This window comes from Ambystoma mexicanum, chromosome 7q (assembly GCF_040938575.1).
Source record: "Ambystoma mexicanum isolate Mex_15411 chromosome 7q, UKY_AmexF1_1, whole genome shotgun sequence".
Taxonomy (NCBI): domain Eukaryota; kingdom Metazoa; phylum Chordata; class Amphibia; order Caudata; family Ambystomatidae; genus Ambystoma; species Ambystoma mexicanum.
In genome coordinates, this window is record NC_090941.1 from 1,061,880,351 (window position 1) to 1,061,899,427 (window position 19,077).

General features: G+C 44.7%; 1 protein-coding gene across 1 annotated transcript in view; it reads right to left on the reverse strand.

Moving 5' to 3' along the window:
• Nucleotides 1–8,776: 8,776 nt before the first annotated feature.
• LOC138528162 (zinc finger protein ZFP2-like) overlaps nucleotides 8,777–19,077 on the reverse strand; it is a 66,236-nt gene continuing 55,935 nt past the window's right edge. The window contains exon 3 of the mRNA XM_069639615.1: nucleotides 8,777–10,170. Within this exon, the coding sequence (XP_069495716.1) occupies nucleotides 8,819–10,170 (1,352 nt within the window). The 3' untranslated portion in view covers nucleotides 8,777–8,818. The remainder of the gene's footprint in view (nucleotides 10,171–19,077) is intronic.

Below are 19,077 nucleotides of genomic sequence, written 5' to 3' on the forward strand. Positions count from 1 at the left end.
TCGACCGTGATCATCAGGACTGGAACACTTGTCGTTTGATTGTTCTACACCATGTTTCATTCGTGGTTAGCCGTTGATATCTACCTGTGCGGTCAACCGCAAGCGTGTGTTGTGTTTTCAATATTGTAATCCTTACTAATGCAAATACTATGTTTCAGGCAGTTGTTGAATCGTCAACCCACGCACTTGATGCAGAGCCTGACATTCAAGTAATTCCGGTGGAAACGGGACCATGCGGATACGAATCGGCGCAACAGCTTTCGGAAGTGCGCACCACATTGACAACATCCCTGGATATTCTTCAGCAGCACGAGGTATGGATACTGTCAGCTCCATCGAGCGTGATCATATAATGTGATTCCATTTGCTATACTTTCTTCCCTATTAACGCAAGTACTGTGTTTCAGAGAGACGATGGAGCTTCCACTACAATCACAAGATCCCATTTAGATGATGCAGATGTAAAGAAATCGGAGAAATAAGTCGATTAAATCTGATCATATTTAAATATTCCTTGATTCTTTTAGACAATTCAACATTTGTGGTTATCTCTTTATATGTACCTGTGCCGTCGACCCCAAGTGTGTGTTATGTTTACAATATTGAAAACCATACTAACGCAAGTACTGTGTTTCAGGGAGTTTCTGATGCCTCCTCTTCAATACAATCATTCGTGGCAGTCCATGCAGAGACAGAGGTATGGATACTGACAGCTCCATCGAACTAGGTCATCAGAGCTCGAATACTAGTCGTTTGATTGTTCCACACAATGTTTAAATCGTGTTTGGCTATTGAGATGTACATGTGTGTTCGTCCTCACGTGTGTTTTATGCTAACAATATTTTGATACACAGTAATGAAAATACTATGTTTCAGGGAGTCGATGGAGTCTCATTCCGTGCTGTCTATGCAGATACAGAAAATATAGTTGTTGCAGCGCAAGAGGAAGGGGAGACATGTGGATACGTATCGGAGCAACAGTGTGCAGATGTTGAAGGTCGAGTCAAAAAAGTTGCAAAGAAAAGAAACAAAAATAAGGTTAGTTACAAACAGTTCATAACTTTAGAAATGTTTTTGTGCTGGGGACTATTTTATGTTTTTTTCAAGTCAATTGTACTATACTTTATCTTGTGTTTAAACTGAACATTCCTTTTCCAATCTGTCCTCTAGTTACCAGTGGGTCTACGAACTATACATACACAGACAGTGAAGCGAATGAGAGATGTTGCTTGCCAGACCATTTACACTATGGAGGCTATGGAGGAACTATTAATTCAGACGTGGCGTGTTGAGACTCGGGATTCTCATGTCAAATATACAGAAAATGAAATGAATGTGTCCGGAGAACCCAATAAAGTTGTAAAGGACCATTGCTACAGTACGACTGGACCACCGCAACAACATGATACTGGATCTATTGAAGATAGCTCTGAAATAGTCGCAGATCAATTCACACAATCTACACCCGCCAAAAAATTGCCACCAAAAAAGCTGTCGACATTGTTGTGTTCTCCCATCAATGTTGAAGTAGCAGATGTTGAAATGACAGAGAATGAACCAGCAGCAGCATTCACCGACGCATCACAACTTGATAGCAGCGATATTTCTTTCAAATGTGGTGAAATGTCCTCAACGTCACAGGCCGAAACAACTTTGACGCAGGATGACAGTCTAATGAAAGAGGGCAAATACATAGTATTCGACAGTCATTTGATGGATATTATAAGTATGCTGAAATGTGGGCATTCCATCAGAGGGAAAGTATGTGGGAAGCCATTGATTCATGTGACTCGTCAAAAACAAGGCAGTAACGTCACAATACATGCCGCCTGTAGATTACATCATACGTTCTCATGGTCTGCACAACCGATGCTGGGGAAACTGCCAGCAGGCAATCTACTGCGTGCAGCTGCATCACTTTTTAGTGGCTCAAGTTTTAGAAAGTTAAAGGGCCTCATTCCGAGTATGGCGGTAAGGGATAGCGGCCACCGCTAACGAGAGCGGTGGCGGTAATCCCTTACCGCCATACTCCGAGTTCCCTTAGCGCCATGGTGCTTTTAACACCTGCTTTTAGCAGGCGTTAAATACCATGGCGCTAAGGGACCTTGATGTTAATTACGCCACCGTAATTTACGGTGGCGTAATTGACGCCTTCCCCACTCCCATTATGCCCTATGGGGCAAGAATGGGAATGGGGAAGGGTAAATGGGGATTGGGGAATTACCGCCCCGCCAACCTTGAAATGGGGCGGTAATTCCGCCAACCACCAAGGCGCTGCCGGTCCGGGTACGGCGTCAACCAAGGCGTTAATAGCGCCATTGGTTAGCGCCGTACTCGGAATGAGGCCCAAAGTGTTTCTTTCAGTTTGTGGGACTCCATTTCATTTAAAAAACACAGTACTACAAATACCAACATGATTATCTGTTTCCGGCCATTAGTGATGCTTGGAAAATTGAACAATTGTCTCTAGCAAGTAAATTCGAAGGCAAACGATTCAGGCTAGCCGGCGATGGACAGTGCGACAGCCCTGGATTTTCTGCCAAGTACTGCACCTACCACTTTCAGGACATGGATAGTAAGAAAATTGTGAGTTTGGTGGTCGTGCAGGTAACACAATGTACATCCTCAGTGGCCATGGAGAAACTAGGATTTATAAAATCAGTGGAATATCTGCAATCGAGGGGAATGCACATCGACCTCATAGCCACGGACAGACACGTTTCAATTGCCAAGACAATGAGAGAGCAGTTCCCACATATTCAACATCAATTTGACGTATGGCATCTTGCTAAATCAATCAATAAGGAAATCTCGGCTACAGGGAAAAAAAAAGGTTTGGAAAGTATTTCAGAGTGGTCCCAGTCTATCAGCAACCATCTTTGGTGTAGCTCCAAAACTTGTGAAGGGTCAGTGGAAATACTACTTGAAAAATGGCGGTCACTGATGCACCACTGTACCAACGTGCACCGCTGGTCAGAAAACCTACATTTTCACCAATGTGAACATGGCCCTTTGTCCCCAGTGGAGGCACGGAAGAAGAAGTGGTTGAATCCATCTTCACCGACACACAAAGCCATTGAGAAGATTGTTTTCGATAAAACTCTATCAAGAGATTTGAGGGGACTGACAGAATTCTGTCACACAGGAGGTTTGGAGGTGTTCCACAATATGTGCCTAAAGTACAGGCCAAAGCGCTTGCATTTCAGCATACAGGGCATGAGACATAGGACTCTACTAGCGGTCTTGGCCCATAACGAGAATCTCGGCCGTGAACAATCTAGGACTAAGGGTAATGTAAGGATGCCTCTCTACACTAAGGCCTTTTCAAAAAGAAGTAAGCAATGGGTGATCAAACCAGTCTATGAGGAAATGGAGTTCGACTTTGTCAAAAGCCTTATTGTTGCTGTATTAGAGAAGCACAGATATGGAATTTTGAACGTGTCTGTGCAGAGCACTGATCCATTGTCACCCAACATTGCCACTGTGCCATGTCTACCCAAAGGAGAGCTGGTTGTGAAGTACAAATCCCGGTTTAAATAATTGTAATACGATTGTCTTTTTGTAAATAAATGTTATTGTACAGTGTGCATACAAAGTACGCTAACCCTAACCCCTACCTTCACCATCCTGGGTGCCGAACAACCTGGGTGTCATCTTTGAATTCTCTCTCTATTCACCTCATATTGCTGACCTTGTCTATATGTGTATGTATATATTTTTGTTGATGTAACTTATTTTCGCAATCTCTTCTAAATGCTGGGCACTGTTAACCGAGGGGAGGCTTGCGTATTGCAAATAATAAAACAAACAAACAATAAATCTCACTTTCAACTCATCTCCTCGGGTACTTTATACTTTCCCTGACCTTCCCCAAAAAATTAAAAGTCTCAATAGTTATGGTTCTTTGGGGCTTCAAAGCTCGCAGACAACGAGGACAAAACTGGGGGCCTTAGAACGCGCCAAGCGAGCCGTTGCAGATGGGAGACAAGCCAGTTCGCATTTGCACATTGAGGCGCACTACATAGATGGATTTGAAACTTCAAGTTCTCACAGATGGCTTTACTACGGGATGTTGCAAAGAAAGAATGTATGCTCATTTCTAGTGAAGGTCAGCGGCTTTGATTTTCAGCTCGCGCCCTGAAGAGGCCCACAACTCGCACTGGCAGTATAAGGTTCTATTGTTTTTTTACCTTAGGAGACAGGGACCATGCCGAAAGAACTTCATTTGAAGGGGGGGTGGGGGGTGCAATAACGTAAAAGAGACGATAAGGCAGAAAATTCTGAAACTAGACCGAGTTTCATGTTAGTTCAGTATACGAAAAATCATTGTCAAGAGCACAGTGGGATTTACGGACTGCATTACGCAGAGACACAATGGAAATTGCAAATATAATGTAAGTAACTCTTTAGACGCTTTTATACCGGAATGAAGAATTAATGAATGAATGAAGAGCTTTGAAAACGTTTGTGGGATCGTCCTTGTAGCGGGCACATGGGCATGCAGGTCCACATTCCACACGCATGTAGACAAAAAGTCGTTTCTCATTGTGTACTTACCTCGATTTATTTTGTTCGTTTTTGCATTGATTTTAGAGCCGAACATACTCCATTGCACTATCCTTGAAAGCAAATAGTTTCAGCTCGGCCGTAATAAATAAAATGAATAATATTAATAAAGATCGGCTGGCGAGACTAATTATACATTTTATGTTTTCAAAACAGGTATATCCTTCCCTTTTGCCACTGCCACCAGTTTCAGACACCGGCAGATGGTTTTTTAACCGCCAGCTGCAGCTTAATGTAAACAACTGCACAATCCTGATGATCTTCTGGGACGATCGCCAAGGGCCCATATGCCCTTACGCGGTACTAGCGGCTAGAAGCAACATATCAACCTTTACGCTGGTCTAGTGCCTACTTGATGGAACAGCCTTGCGGTTCAACGTGCGACAAAAGTGCTTCTTTGAACGAAAACCAACACCCTGTGTACCATAAAGGAACAGCGCGTGACTCACAATAAACTTTTACGGATTTGCGGATAGAGATAAAAGAAAATAAATGACTTTCGGAGTTCCTGTTGCAATTGCTGAATATTCTATAAACATTTAATGTCAAATAAATGTACTTTACCAAATTTACCGTGTTGCTGTTTGATTTTAAAGTACAGTTTCATATTCCGAATTGTGGCGCGCTGTGTTGTGAGGTGATCTGTGTTGGTTTCCGGGTTCTGTGTGAAGTCGCGTAGAAGACGACTGGGCGCGTTTGCCTACGCAGCACAGAAACGTCATGGAGAGAGGCGGGGAATATGAATGTTTTGATAATGTCAGGCTCAGGGGCGGGGGATATGATTTAGTGCCGCAAAAGCAGGTCAGCCATGGCGATGCAGCAAGTGATAGGATTATCACAAAATGGCGGCGCCCTACTGCCTGTTTTTAATGGACGAAAGCTCGGGTAAGGTCCATAGGAAATATTTCTAAAATCGAGCGATTTATGCTTAAAAACACATGGCCGACCCGTAGGGGCAATAAAAATGTTTGACCGAACCATTCCTTTAAAGGTACCTTTAATAGTTTGGGCAACCTGAGGTGCTTAACTGACTTAACTGACTGACTGGTGGTGGGTTACTCTGGCGGTAGATTCCAATGAATGAGGTTTCTGTCTTTCGACTTTCCTGAAGATCTGTCTATCCATATGTAATCGTTTAGGGCATGGATGGCGTAATTTGTATAGGACTGCTGCAACATGCAGTGGAGTAACTTTGCTGAAAAAGTTGGGGGGGACATGACATCTGAAGAAAAGGTGCCCCAGCCAAATGAATGGGGACAAAATGGTGTGCCATGAAAGTTGGGAGGGACAAACACCCCCGCCCCCCTAAAATTACGCCCATGGCAACATGAGAGGCGGTGAATGCCTTAAGGCTTAGAATATGCTGGAAGAAAAGCTCTGAAATGATGTTCTGCAAGTGCTGGCAATGTTAGGACATGTTTTGTAAATGTGTCTACAGTTAATACAAGCCTACAAGTAGCACAGTGTAATAAATGTGAGCCTTAAAGCCAAGACTGCTTGATTACTTCACAAGTGAAATGGGGCAACTTGAGATCCCACCCAATGGGTTAAAACTTAGACACACTCCAGAAGCGCATGTGGGATAAAGTTACATACTTGTAGTCATGTTTTTACACAAGTACATAGCTTGTTGTTTTGCATAACCTTTGTTGGGATGAGAGTGCAGCGCCCCAACCGTGGAAAGATTTTTAGGCTGCGTAAATTGTATTAGCAAGAAGAGTGGGTTATTTAGTGTCATTATTTCGCTGTTGTGTTTGACAGTTCTGCACACTTATTATTTGTAATCAGCTTTGACACACTTTTAGACACCACACAGAGCTTACCCAGTGAAAGAAGAAGCAACAATGCAATAAGGTTACTTAGTATAGTTAGAGGTTAGAGCTAGCTCGTGTTTAATAGTTTTGTAGCTAGTAGCAGTGATTGAAGCTGTGTTTTGGTTGCATTAAGAATATGCCGTTTTATTTTATATTCAGGAAAGCTTTTGGTAGCAGTTGAAAAGGTAGCTGAAGTGTCTAACAGTGAGATAGGGTAAGGGTCGTGCTGTAGTAACATGAGGGCTGTGTGCCGCATGAACAAAAGCTCTGCCATTTTGGATTAGGCCTCATTCGAAGATGCATCTTTTGGTAGTTAGAAAATTAGGCTACTGGTTGGAGCTTTTTGCTCTGTTCATTTAATTAGAGTTTATGTATTTTTCGCACAGCAAGGGTGTAGATAGCCAAGGTGATGGAAGAAGGGAGACGTGCAGCACAGATAGCTGTTAATTGTGCCAGGCCGAGCCGCTCACAGCGTAGCGGAGTGGAGAACGGAATGTGGGTTTGGACGATTAGATTAGTGTTGCTATTGTGAAGGATGAATCTCATGAGAACAGGGCCTGGCGTCTGGCGTTGCCAAGGTGTTGAGCTAGGTTTTTGAAGTAACATCGCCCCCACGGAGAAGAGGCCGGTCCATTTGAACTACAGGTGCTTGAGCAAATAGAGAAAATAAACATGAGAAATTAATCTCCAAGTGCGGTGCCTTGACTGCATTCTTTATAAAGCGCCTGGTTCCCTAGAGAGATAAGTTAGGAGGTTTGATTGGGAAACAACGTGTTCTAAGACTCGAGTAGCAAGAGCTGATACCAAAGAATACAGCTGCAAGGTTGAAGGAGCTATCGGGCGGCGCTAAAGTGTCTGGCCTCATGAGGAAGCCACTGTATACCCAGATGGAGTTGACCTCATTATTCACACTAGCTCCCTGATTGGGTCCTTTTGGGGTATGCACATCACAAGTTGTCAAAGGTTGTCTTGACCAATAAGAAGAGTACAGTATTGCAAAAAGCTACCTGAGTACAATGAACCAATCACATTAGTGTTTTCTGCTGACTGCACAATTAGGTATTTTTGTAAGGGGTTGTAATTAGATATGTTTGACCAATGAGGTAAGGAACTATAGGGGATGTTTAGATTTCTGTATAGGTGCTAGCCAATGGGGAACATGGAATAATGTTGTATCCGATGTGCTTCTTTTCTGCTAACTTGAGGTTTTCCGCTGTAAAAGATGTAACAGCATGGTTTCAGTTTTAAGTTTTACTGGGCTGACTGACACTCCTGGACATGTTTGCATATAATTAATCCTTGTTTTTCTTGCAAACTGTGCCCTTATTTTGAACACTTGTTAAGTGATTGCTTTAGCGCTCGTGTTTTGGGTTTACCTCACTATTTTGTGTATGAGGCAAGCAAATACGGCCCATCAGCAGTAAAGAAACGAGAACACAGTTGAGCTGTAGATAGAATGGCAGGGGGTGGACACTGGGGACATGGGGCTGGTCCAGGGCCTTCAGGCCACATCCTGTCTAGGCCACTGTAGCTGAGCAGAGGTATTGAGCAAGTGGATTATGTATATTGTGTGTCCTAATGGAAAACGAAAAAGTATGGGTTATTAAGATGGGCAAACTGCTGTGCCAGTCAGGAAATTACCAAAGTTCTGTTTTGTGAACCTGTAAGCCTGGGCCCTAAAAATGTATTTTTCAAATGAAGGTACATAATGGCAAGGACTGTATTGGCAAATTATATGCAGAGCAGTAGCAGAACCTTCCCAAAGTGGAGAAGGAAAAACCAGGATGGCTGTATACAGCACATGAAGCGTATTAATTTACCGCTATCTGCATCAGTCCTCATCCACAATACACAACTCTCAGAGATGAACATTAAAACTATTTTTGAAAGCATCTGACTACATGTCAATGGTGTGCCAGCATGAAGGGTGATATTCAGAATACCAGGTTTATAACTTATGACCGCGTTAATGACCGTGGTAAACATGGCGGGCAATTTGATTCGGCGAAATATCTATACCTAAAATGTCTTAGTCGAAAGACCTTCAGCTGTGGTTTTGTCAGTAAAAACAACGAATTTAGTTTTACTGTTTTTTTACTGCAAACTGTGGGGGATTCCCACTGCACCACCACCTCACCAGTCCCCCAACGCCCCTTTCTATATACTTAAGCACAATCCACCAACTGCCCATTAGCGGATAAACATTGCAGTACAAAAAAATGGGTAAAAAAGAAATTCAATGCTGAACTGAGGAGTCAACACACCACATTGATAAGTAGAGTTGAACAAAGTGGGGCGCTACAATAAATATCAGGGTGGGCAGTAAGTCTGTTAAATATCAATTATTTATTCTTAATGTTTTCATTTATTAAAAGAAAGCATTTTTTATTTTTACATTATCATTGTCATTTCCTTTTATTAAGTTGCCTGTTCTAGATTTAGTTTTTACAATCACAATCGTGTGTTCCGCGTGCAGCCTCTTCCACATGAAACCTCTGTTGGTGCGTTTTCAGAACGTGGCTTTGTCTGAAGCTCTTGCCACACTCCGCGCAGGGGTAAGGGCGCTCCCCAGAGTGGATCCTCTGGTGCACGTTAAGGCAAGAGAGCCGGGCGAAGCTCTTGCCACATTCCTTGCAGGAGTATGGACGCTCGCCAGAGTGGATCCTCTGATGCACACTGAGATGGAAACGGCGAGTGAATCTCTTCCCACAGTCCGGGCATGGGTAAGGACGCTCTCCTGAGTGGATCTTCTGGTGTACACTGAGACAAGAGAGCTGGGTGAAGCTCTTGTTACAATCCAGGCAGGGGAAAAGACGCTCGCCAGAATGAATCCTTTGGTGAACCCTGAGTGATGAGCGCCAGGGGAAAGTTTTGCCACATTCCACGCAGCGGTAAGGACGATCTCCAGAGTGGGTTCTCTGATGAACACCAAGATGGGAGCTTTTGCTGAATCTCTTACCGCACTGCAGGCAGGCGTATGGGCGCTCCCCAGAGTGGATTCGCTGGTGCACGCTCAGAGTGGTGCGCTGGTTGAACCTCTTCCCACACTGTAGGCAGGGATATGGGCGCTCGCCAGAGTGAATCCTCTGATGTACCCTGAGATTGGGGCGCCTCCGGAAGTGCTTCCCACACTCCAGACAAGGGTATGGCCCCTCCCTGGGGTGGCTCTTTTGATGAACCCGGAAACAAGAGAGCCGAGTGAAGCTCATACTACACCCCAAGCAGGAGTAGAGCCTCTCTCTGGAGCTGATCTTCTGGTGTTCCTTGAGAGACGAGCACGAAGAGAAGCATTTCCCACAATCGATGCACGTGTACGGACAATCCTTTGAGTGGACTCTCTGGTGTAGACTCAGGTTGGAACTCCTCCTGAACTTCTTCCCACAGTCAGTGCAGGAGAATGGTTTTTCCTTTGTATGCGTGATGTTGTGCCGCATCAAATGCTTTTCATACTTGTAGCGTTTCCCACATTTTAGACAGGTGAAGGGTTTCCATGAATTCTCCTTGGTGTGGATCTGCCGGTGCCTTTTCTGCAGCGTTTTGGCTTTGAAGCTGCTTCCGTCATCAAGGCATATGATGAGACACTGTCCACTGATCGGTAGTCCATGCGTGTCATCGCCTGGCTCTCCCTGCCACTGGTTCAAATTATTAGTACCGTCTCTGTCTTGCTCACCCTCCACATATTGGTATGCATTGACCATTGATTCCAGTGAAAGCATGTCTTCTTTCTCTAGCTGAAATGGGTACAAATCTAGAAACTCCTCCACCGTGTCCCCATCCTTCAGTCCTCCATCTGCCAAAAGACAATAAAGACGTTACTGCATACAAAAAACAATCACAGGAAAATGAGTTTGCCCCGTATGCTTCCCTGGGCATGCCCACCCACATCTATCTGGTTCAAATGAATATTAGTTAAATGCCAGATTGATGGGTTGAAATGCCATGTGACCTTGGGGGTCATTACGACCCAGGCGGTAATTACACCAACTTTACCACCATGGTGTAAACTACGTTTACACCATGGTGGATGGCGGATTTACCGCCCCATTCCAAGGTGAGTGGGGCGGTAAATCCCCATTTCCCATTTTCCCTTCCCCATTCCCATTTTTGCCCCATAGGGCATAATGGGAGTGGGGAAGGCACTAATTACGCCACCGTAAATTACGGTGGCGTAATTAGCATCATGGCAGGTTAGTGCCACAGATTTTAACGGCTGCAAAAAGCAGCCGTTAAAATCGGAATCAGGCGTTAAGGGTTAACGACGGCGTTAACCCTTAACGCCTGGGTCGTAATGAGGCCCCTTGTGTTGATAAAGAAAGATATCGGGCCTCATTACGGGTCGGGCGGTCCGGAATTAATAGTGGCGATAAACCCGCTGCCACTGTTAATTCCGGACCGCCCGATCCCGAGTCCTGCAGGCGGGATGTGATCTTCCTGCCAGGTCTGACCAGGCGGGTTTGTACACCTCCCGCCTGCAGGCGGACGTGGAACCACCAGCACCATCACGAGATGGTGCCGGTGTTTCCACTTCCCCATTCCCATTGAGTCCTATTGGATAGGTTGGCATTTCAACCTATCTGACATTAACTATGTCTACACGTTTTCTAAAGGTTTGCTATTGCGCCTTTTATGCACATTCCTAAAGCATGAATGGCCATATGTGCTGTACACATGGTTACAGTTGCATCTCATTTGGAAGTTAGATTTGTTACATACTATGGGCCTCATTACACGGATGGCGGAGAACCGTGGCGCTATTGGCGCCATGGTTCATGCCGGTAAAATACCGGCACCGCCTTGGCGGAAAGGTGAATTACCGCCCCATTCCAAGGTTGGCGGGGCGGTAATTCCCCCTTCCACCATTGCCCTTCCCCATTCCCATTTTTGACCCATAGGGCATAATGGGAATGGGGAAGGCGCTAATTACGGCACCGCAAATTGCGGTGCCGTAATTAGCTCCCTGGGTCCCTTTGCGGGTTGGTTTTTAACGCCTGCAAAAGGCAGGCGTTAAATCCCCCAACCCGCAAAGGGACCTCGTAGTAAGGCGGTAAGGATTTACCGGTACCGGTATTTTACCGGTACCGGTAAATCCTTACCGCCATCCGTGTAATGAGGCCCAATGTATTCGCTCCTCATTCTGCAGCATTGGCGGAAAGAGTGTACACGGCCGCATCACAGAAGGAGGTGGCAGTGTAGATAGAAATGGGTCAGGAACAGAGATTGATGTAGTGACAGAGTTGTGTAGTAGCAGCAAACATAGGTAAAGAGTAAATGAGAGGTAGCAGCAAGAAGGAAGAACGGACAAAAAAGAAATAAAAGGGTAAACCATTTAAAGAGAACGTAAAAGGGGAAGACATTTAAAGCAAGATGGCAGGAGACAGAGGATGCAACAGAAACGAACAGCAATAGAGTCCAAGACACAGCAACAAAGAAATAGAAAAGGGTTCAAGGAAGGTGCATATTTACGAGCATGCCACAGTTTGACAAAAAAAGCAAGCCACTCCATTCATGAGGATAGACTTTAATATCTCCTGGGTCATGATGAGTAACTCTTGGTGTGAAGAAAATCCTGGCCCCCAGGAGCTACTTCCAGCTACTGCTCCATGAATTCCAATTTCTCGGCCCCTAACAGTGTAATATGACGTATGCAGAGTAGTGTAAAAGCTGCTGTGGTTTCTGGTGGGGGGGCTCTTGGCACTAGGTCCAGCAAGACGAGGAGAGAGAAGGGCTAGTGTGGAAAGCGGGAAAGGCGATTTGGATGTGTGCAGATGTGTTGGGATGCATGTAGATCAGATGGACCTGGTTTCTGTGCACTAATTAGCTTCCAGATATTTGGGTTTAGGTGGAGACATGTTGCTAGAAGGCACTGCCACATTGTTATGACCCCAGTCCTGTAATCCGAGTACATTCTGGGCAATGGATGTGGGCGGAACACTGTGTGGCGTGGTGGGGTGGCAAGTCTGTCCGTTCCTGTGGTGTGTGCTGACGAGTGACCACTAATAGTTTTTAGGAGGTGAAAACGGAGAGCCTGGGCTATTGGGATGGGTGGGTATAGAAGAGGTCAGGGTTGAAAGAGTGTATTTTTGTGTCAGAAGGGGTACATGTTGCATCTGCCAATACAATAGGTAAATGTGGTTTGTAAGGCAGTGAAGTAGAAGCATGCCTCAAGATGAGGCTATTTCAGAGTAATGTTTTGTCCATCTGAGGTATTTCCCAGAAACACATATTTTAAAATTAAAAAGGTGGCGTGAAGCATAATGCTTGTAATTGAATTTCACCTGCTCTCTGCGAGAAATTAATTATCGATTAAGACAAATTAAAAAGTATGGAAAGCTGCATGATAGGTCTACGGGTGGGCAAATATGTATTTGCAGGTAGGTTAATATCAGCACCGACACTTTATTTCACCTACAGGTCGCAAGTGATGCCATAGACCAGAGAGAGGTAAACATCAGTATTTTGTAATGTCACTTGGATCCCTGAGGTGACAACAACCTCTCATTGATACCTAGAATACTTCTATACAGGTTTATGTTGTTTATAAACCCATCTAACAGCCCCTACCCATCCACTGACCTGTGCCAATAGACTGGCAGTTTGAAGAAGCGCGAGGGTGGCACGATACACTATATATGAAGAAAGACCTGGGGAGTCATTTTAAATTACCTGATTTATAGGTACAGGCGTGAAAAGGTTGCATAAACCGTTTACGCATTCTTTTCACAAATGGGATCATTTTCCTCAATTTGCATGGTAGACTGCAGGCATGGATAATGATAGCCAACCACTCTCAACAAAAAGACCCTGGAATGCCACCATACCATCTGGTGGAAGCGAGGCTTGCAGGACATTGTCCTACATCTCCTTGGGGTGGTCACCTCAATTTAAAAAAAGGGTAACTATAGTTTCTGAATCGTATATGATGAGTCAAATAGTTTAGTACTCTTTAGTGATCATACCTCAAAAATATGTGTTTTCTCATCCAGTTGATTAAATTAAAGGTACATTATATTGTACTACCCATGAGCACAATAACAGGATGGGCAAATAAATACATACTGGAACGACATGTTTGCTGAGAGTAATGCTCCTTTTTCAAGTGCTTTTGAAATATGCAGAAAAACATCTTATTTGGTGAACTGCTACTCAAACATGAATAGCACAAACAAAAGAAGCAGGAAAACGAACTGTAAATTCTTACCTCGGAAACAGACAATTATTGCATATGGGAGCGGAGCAGTGATTTTGAACACAATCAGCTGAAAAGGCATAATGCGGCACCCAGTTGGGGACATTTATTTTTCATTAAGAAGTACTGCAAATGCCTTCTAAGTTCCAACCCGCCCAACAGAGACAGCAGAAAGACTGGTAGTGAAAGATAGCCCTCCAAAATCATAGTGAAGAAATCTCAAAGAAAACAGTGCTGCAAACTAACATCCATCATTTAACTTTATATATCAAGCATCAAAGAGAATTTGCTTGCTGGTGAACCCGTTAAGACCAAAATGAATTCATGCACCCTAACCAATACAGTGCCACCAATTAACCAAACTGGTTCGTATAAAATGAGTCATCGTTCTAACAAACACCTATACATGTATGCATACTCAGGTGCGTACATGGCACCCATTACAGCCCCTTTCTTTTGCTTATAAAAGCTGTTAACACAGCGGAAATGATTCTAAAGGCTTAATAAACTGACCTCGTATTCTGGGTGGTCTCTATCTGCTGCTTGATTCAGTAATTCAGATTGCACTGCCTGAAAGACTTATTTGCGTGCTATTTTGTGACATAAACCAAACATGTCTGCTCTGGTGGGTACAGTAGTGTTATTTCATAATTAAGACCTCTTAGTATGAAGAAAGTGAGACGTGTTCTGCATGTGGTGCGGACCATTGACCACAAGGCTTTGAAGAAATGCATCAGTGGAAATGGAAATTCATTCCATTATACCACTGTACTGGGACACAGTGCAATGCCCAACAGCTGCTGCTTGCTATCAGGACGGCTTGGACCAGATGCAATGCTCAAGAATAGTGGATAGTAGGCTTGGAATAAATCCCAAACCTTGAAGTTTTTCTGGGGAACAGACCAAATCATGGTTTTTCAGATTGTCATGCCTTTAGAGAAGGGTAAAGACATGTACAAATCAGGCTGGATCCCACGCTAAAAAGGGCAATCCAGTCTGCCAAGTAAAATACCTTCTGCTCGCAACCTCAAGCAACACAAGGCATGTTTCATTCGGCCTCATCAGTGAGGTTTGGCCTTGGTGTATAGACACAGCAAACCCCTGAGTACTTTGGCTCCCCCTCAAATTCTAGACTAAGAGGCCCTAAATGTTCTAACACTCTTTGGGCCTCATTACATGGATGGCGGAGAACCATGGCGCTATTAGCGCCATGGTTCATGCCGGTAAAATACCGGCACCGCCTTGGCGGAAAGGGGAATTACCACCCCATTCCAAGGTTGGCGGGGCGGTAATTCCCCCTTCCCCCATTGCCCTTCCCCATTCCCATTTTTGCCCCATGGGGCTTAATGGGAATGGGGAAGGCGCTAATTACGGTACCGCAAATTGCGGTACCGTAATTAGCTCCCTGGGTCCCTTTGTGGGTTGGTTTTTAACGCCTGCAAAAAGCAGGCGTTAAATCCCCCAGCCCGCAAAGGGACCTCGTAGTAAGGCGGTAAGGATTTACCGGTACCGGTAAAATACCGGTACCGGTAAACCCTTACCGCCTACCGTGTAATGAGGCCCTTTGAGAATGTGTTGGGTCCTGTTGCAATGTTAACAAAGCTGTAGATACTACACACTGCCACAATGTGTGATTCTGTTGCATAACTTCAACCCATACATCTATGGTCACAGATCTACACTTCCACTTCCACACCTGTTACCACAGATGCCCGCCCCCCCACTTTATTCCCCTGTGTTGCTAGAAGCATCTGTGACGGAAAATCTTCCAGACAGTTTAGTAACCTGAGGATGTATACTACTTTGTAATTGTACTCTTGAAGCCTCAAAAGCAGGCACCCAATCCTGGGTGTGGCTCTGGACACTGGGTTCACTGTTCACACCTCAACCTGAGGTTTATGGTCTGTGTAAATGGTGATTTATTTCCCCATATCTACTTTGTAAAATATTATGCCTCCCCAACATTCATACAAATAATTCTCTTCCTATAACGGAATACCACGACTCTGCATCAGTCACTACCCTAGAAGTATAACATATTATCTTATCTTGCTGTCCAGTAACCTCGGACAATGCCAAACTGAAGCCTTTTGGTCCCTGTATCAACAGGTGGTATGACCGGTAAGTGCATGCCAAATCCCTGAGGTTAGGCGCTTTACAAATGTCCTCCTTAATTTTCCTCACAGCTGCCTCATGATCCTCATCCCACTTAAATGCTTCCCTTTTCTTGGTAAGAGGTCTTAAAGGGTGAAAGAATTCTGCAAACTTTCTCACAAATTTACAATAAAATTCAGGGAGATATCCAAATTATTATAGCTCATCTTTATTTGTGGTTGTCGGTCCTTCTTTATTGCACTCTGTCTTCCTTAGGGCTATACCTAACTATATGGCCCAAGTACTCGTCCTTGGGGATCTTGAATTTCTATTTGCTCATCTCAATGTTTAGAACCTTAGTTTGGATCCTATCTAAAACCTCATCATAATCTTTCCCTTTGTTCCCAGTGAATACATTGGTCATTAGCCTTCATAAAACTGCCACTGCAGAGCCTAGGACGAAGGGGATCCTTTGGTAACAAAACAGCACAAATAGGTTTATGAATAAGGCCAAATGTTTGCACTCGTCTTCTAGGGGATTCTGGTGGTAGATGGGAGAGATATCCAAATTCAAGAACAGATCTTCCCCACTTGTTACGCTCACCTGGCTCCCACAGGGGCGTTGGTCGGAACTGGACAGCTGCGGTCTCACCAACGTGACGCGTAGTGCAGAGATGACAGACTGGACTGGCCCGCCTAATTTCGTCTGCTTGACCCGTAGAAGTATTCTCCTGAAAGTGGAGAAAGGGAATTAGCCACCCGTGGATTTGAGTGATAACGCCCCACTGTTCTTCCCACTAATCACCTCTGATATCTCCTTTCATAGTCTCACCTTATGTTTATAAAAGATGAGCTCTCCATCCTGCGTGGAATGCAGGGGCGCGTAGATAACCAGTTGCTTCAATGGTCCAAAGGAATTGGGAGAGTTCCAGACCAATATTGACTCTGAGGTCCCTGGCGAGGAACCGTAAGTATATAGTTTGTAAGAGTTCAAAATGTCTGATATTCACTCTTGTCCGATTCCTTTTGTCTTGCAGCTTGACCCAAGAGAAGATTGCCTCGTGGCAGCTGGTAGCGTTCAGGTAAGAGTCTGTATTACCCAACACTGTCCGGGAAATGATACCTGTGTTTAATCTGTTGCTTTCCCTCTTTTTACAGGTGCTGCGTGAGAAATTATGACATCTTGATGAATAATGCCTCCGGCGGTAAAATCAGGTAAATCTATGGCGGTAAAAGAGATTGTCTTTGTTTATTCTCTCGGTTCACCTTGCTTTTCTTTTGTTCCCCTTAGGTGCCGGAGTTCGGCGAAGATGAGATGGAGACTGCGCCGGACCGTGCAGATAAAAAATGCCTCCGGCGGTAAAATCCGGTAAGTCTATGGTGGTAACAGAGATTGCCTTTGTTTATTCTCTCGGCTCACCTTGCTGTACTTTTGTCCCCCTTGGGTGCAGGAGTTCGGTGAAGATGTGATGGAGACTGCGGCGGATCGTGGAGGTGCTGCGAAGGCTGGTGAGAATAGCGCGGCGCTACAGTGGGCGATGCGACGCGTATCAAATTAACGTCTCTTTCCTTGTTTGAAGGCGCAATGGATCCGGAATCAGGTGAGGAATAGAAGTAATGTTCTTGTTCTAACCTTTCCTCCTTCTTCCCTTTTTCTCTAGGAGCTCCAGACTCGAGGTGGGCGTGGCAGAAGGCTGGATGCTGACTTGCAGGCACGGTGAGCGTTACGCTGCTGGATGCAGAATAACGCGAAGCGTGTGCTGCTCTTCGGGCGTGGTTTAAATAGTCTTCAAAATAGTCCCAGATAAGAAGTTCCCCCAAGACCACACCCGAGTAAGAAAATAGTCCCTGAAGTAAACTAGTCCCCTTCAGGCTTCACGTTGGCTTGGATTCTTAGCAGCATGGTCTGCATGAGGTAAGTGTAAGCATATGAGCTTGGCGCCTATGGCGCCAGGACTGACCCCTTCTATGAGCCTGGACTGTACCCAGATAGCCCCAAACCGGGGCTGCTGGGCTTTTTCTAAGCATCTGGATGCCTGCTTCCGGGACTGATGGGCCTGGTCCGGATGCCCGGGGTAGGCATCATGACAGCACTCCCCCCCAAGGCCCCTCCTAAGGTCGTTCGTCCTCTTGTCTGGGAAGTTTCGATGGACTTTTTTCACTAATCGAGGTGCATGAATGTGGTCACTAGGCTCCCATGACCTTTCTTGTGGTCCGTAACCTTTCCAGTCAATTAAATAAAAAAGTCTTCAGTTCACTATCTTAGAGTCCAGGATATTTTTAACTTAAAATTTGGGTTCCCCATCTATTAGGATGGGGTCAGGTGGTTTGGTTAATCTTGTCCCGGGTTGAACTGGTTTCAGAAGTGAAACGTGGAAGACGGGATGGATTTGCATGTTAGAAGGTAATTCCAATTTGACGGCCACCGGGTTGATAATGGCCTTAATAGTGTAAGGTCCCAAATATCTAGGGTTGAAGGTCCGAGTTCCTTTTAGGGGTATGTGTTTTGTAGCCAGCCAAACTTGAGCCCCAATCTCGTATTGTGGAGCATCACTCCTATGTTGGTCAGCATTTTTTTTGTATTTTTCTTTTGCTTGTCTTAAATGTTCTGTTGCCTCCTTGAAGGCTTGTGTAATAGTAGAGGGCACATGATTCACTGCGGGCATTTCTAGGTGTTGGCGCGAATCGAGTTCTGAAGTTCGAGGATGATGCCCATATATGGTATAAAAGGGGCTTTGTCCGGTTCCTGAATGTACAGAGTTGTTGTATGCGTATTCGGAAATCCACAAAATATCCTTCCAATTGTCTTCAGTTTGGTGTAGCATGCAGCGTAGGTATTGCTCAAGAGTCTGGTTGGTTCTCTCTGTCTGACCATCAGTCTGGGGATGGTGACTGGTAGATAACCTCACGTCGATTTGCGCCAATTGACAGCATTTCCTCCAAAATTGCGAAATGAATTGACTACCTCGGTCTGAGACCAATATGGAAGGGAATCCATGTAGTCGAACAATATTTTCAAGGAATTCCTTGGCCAAAATCGAAGCGGAAGGTAATCCCTTCAAAGGAATAAAGTGGGCCAACTTGGAAAAAAGATCCACTACAACTAGAATGGTGTTAAATCCACTACATGGAGGCAGATCAGTAATGAAGCCTAGGGACAAAGTGTGCCATGGTGTAGGTGGAATATCCAAAGGTTGTAAAAGACCGGCTGGTCTTTTTTTCAGAAGATGGCACAAATGACTTTATGTCTTTTCGCCAGGTGGGCCACCAAAATTGTCTCTTAATTTTAGCTTCAGTTTTTGTGACTCCTGGATGTCCTTCAATCAGCGCATCATGATAATTGGAGATAACCAATTCTTGTAGTTCCTTGTGTGGTATGAATAGACGACCTTGATAGTAAGGTAGGTCATTGGTGAC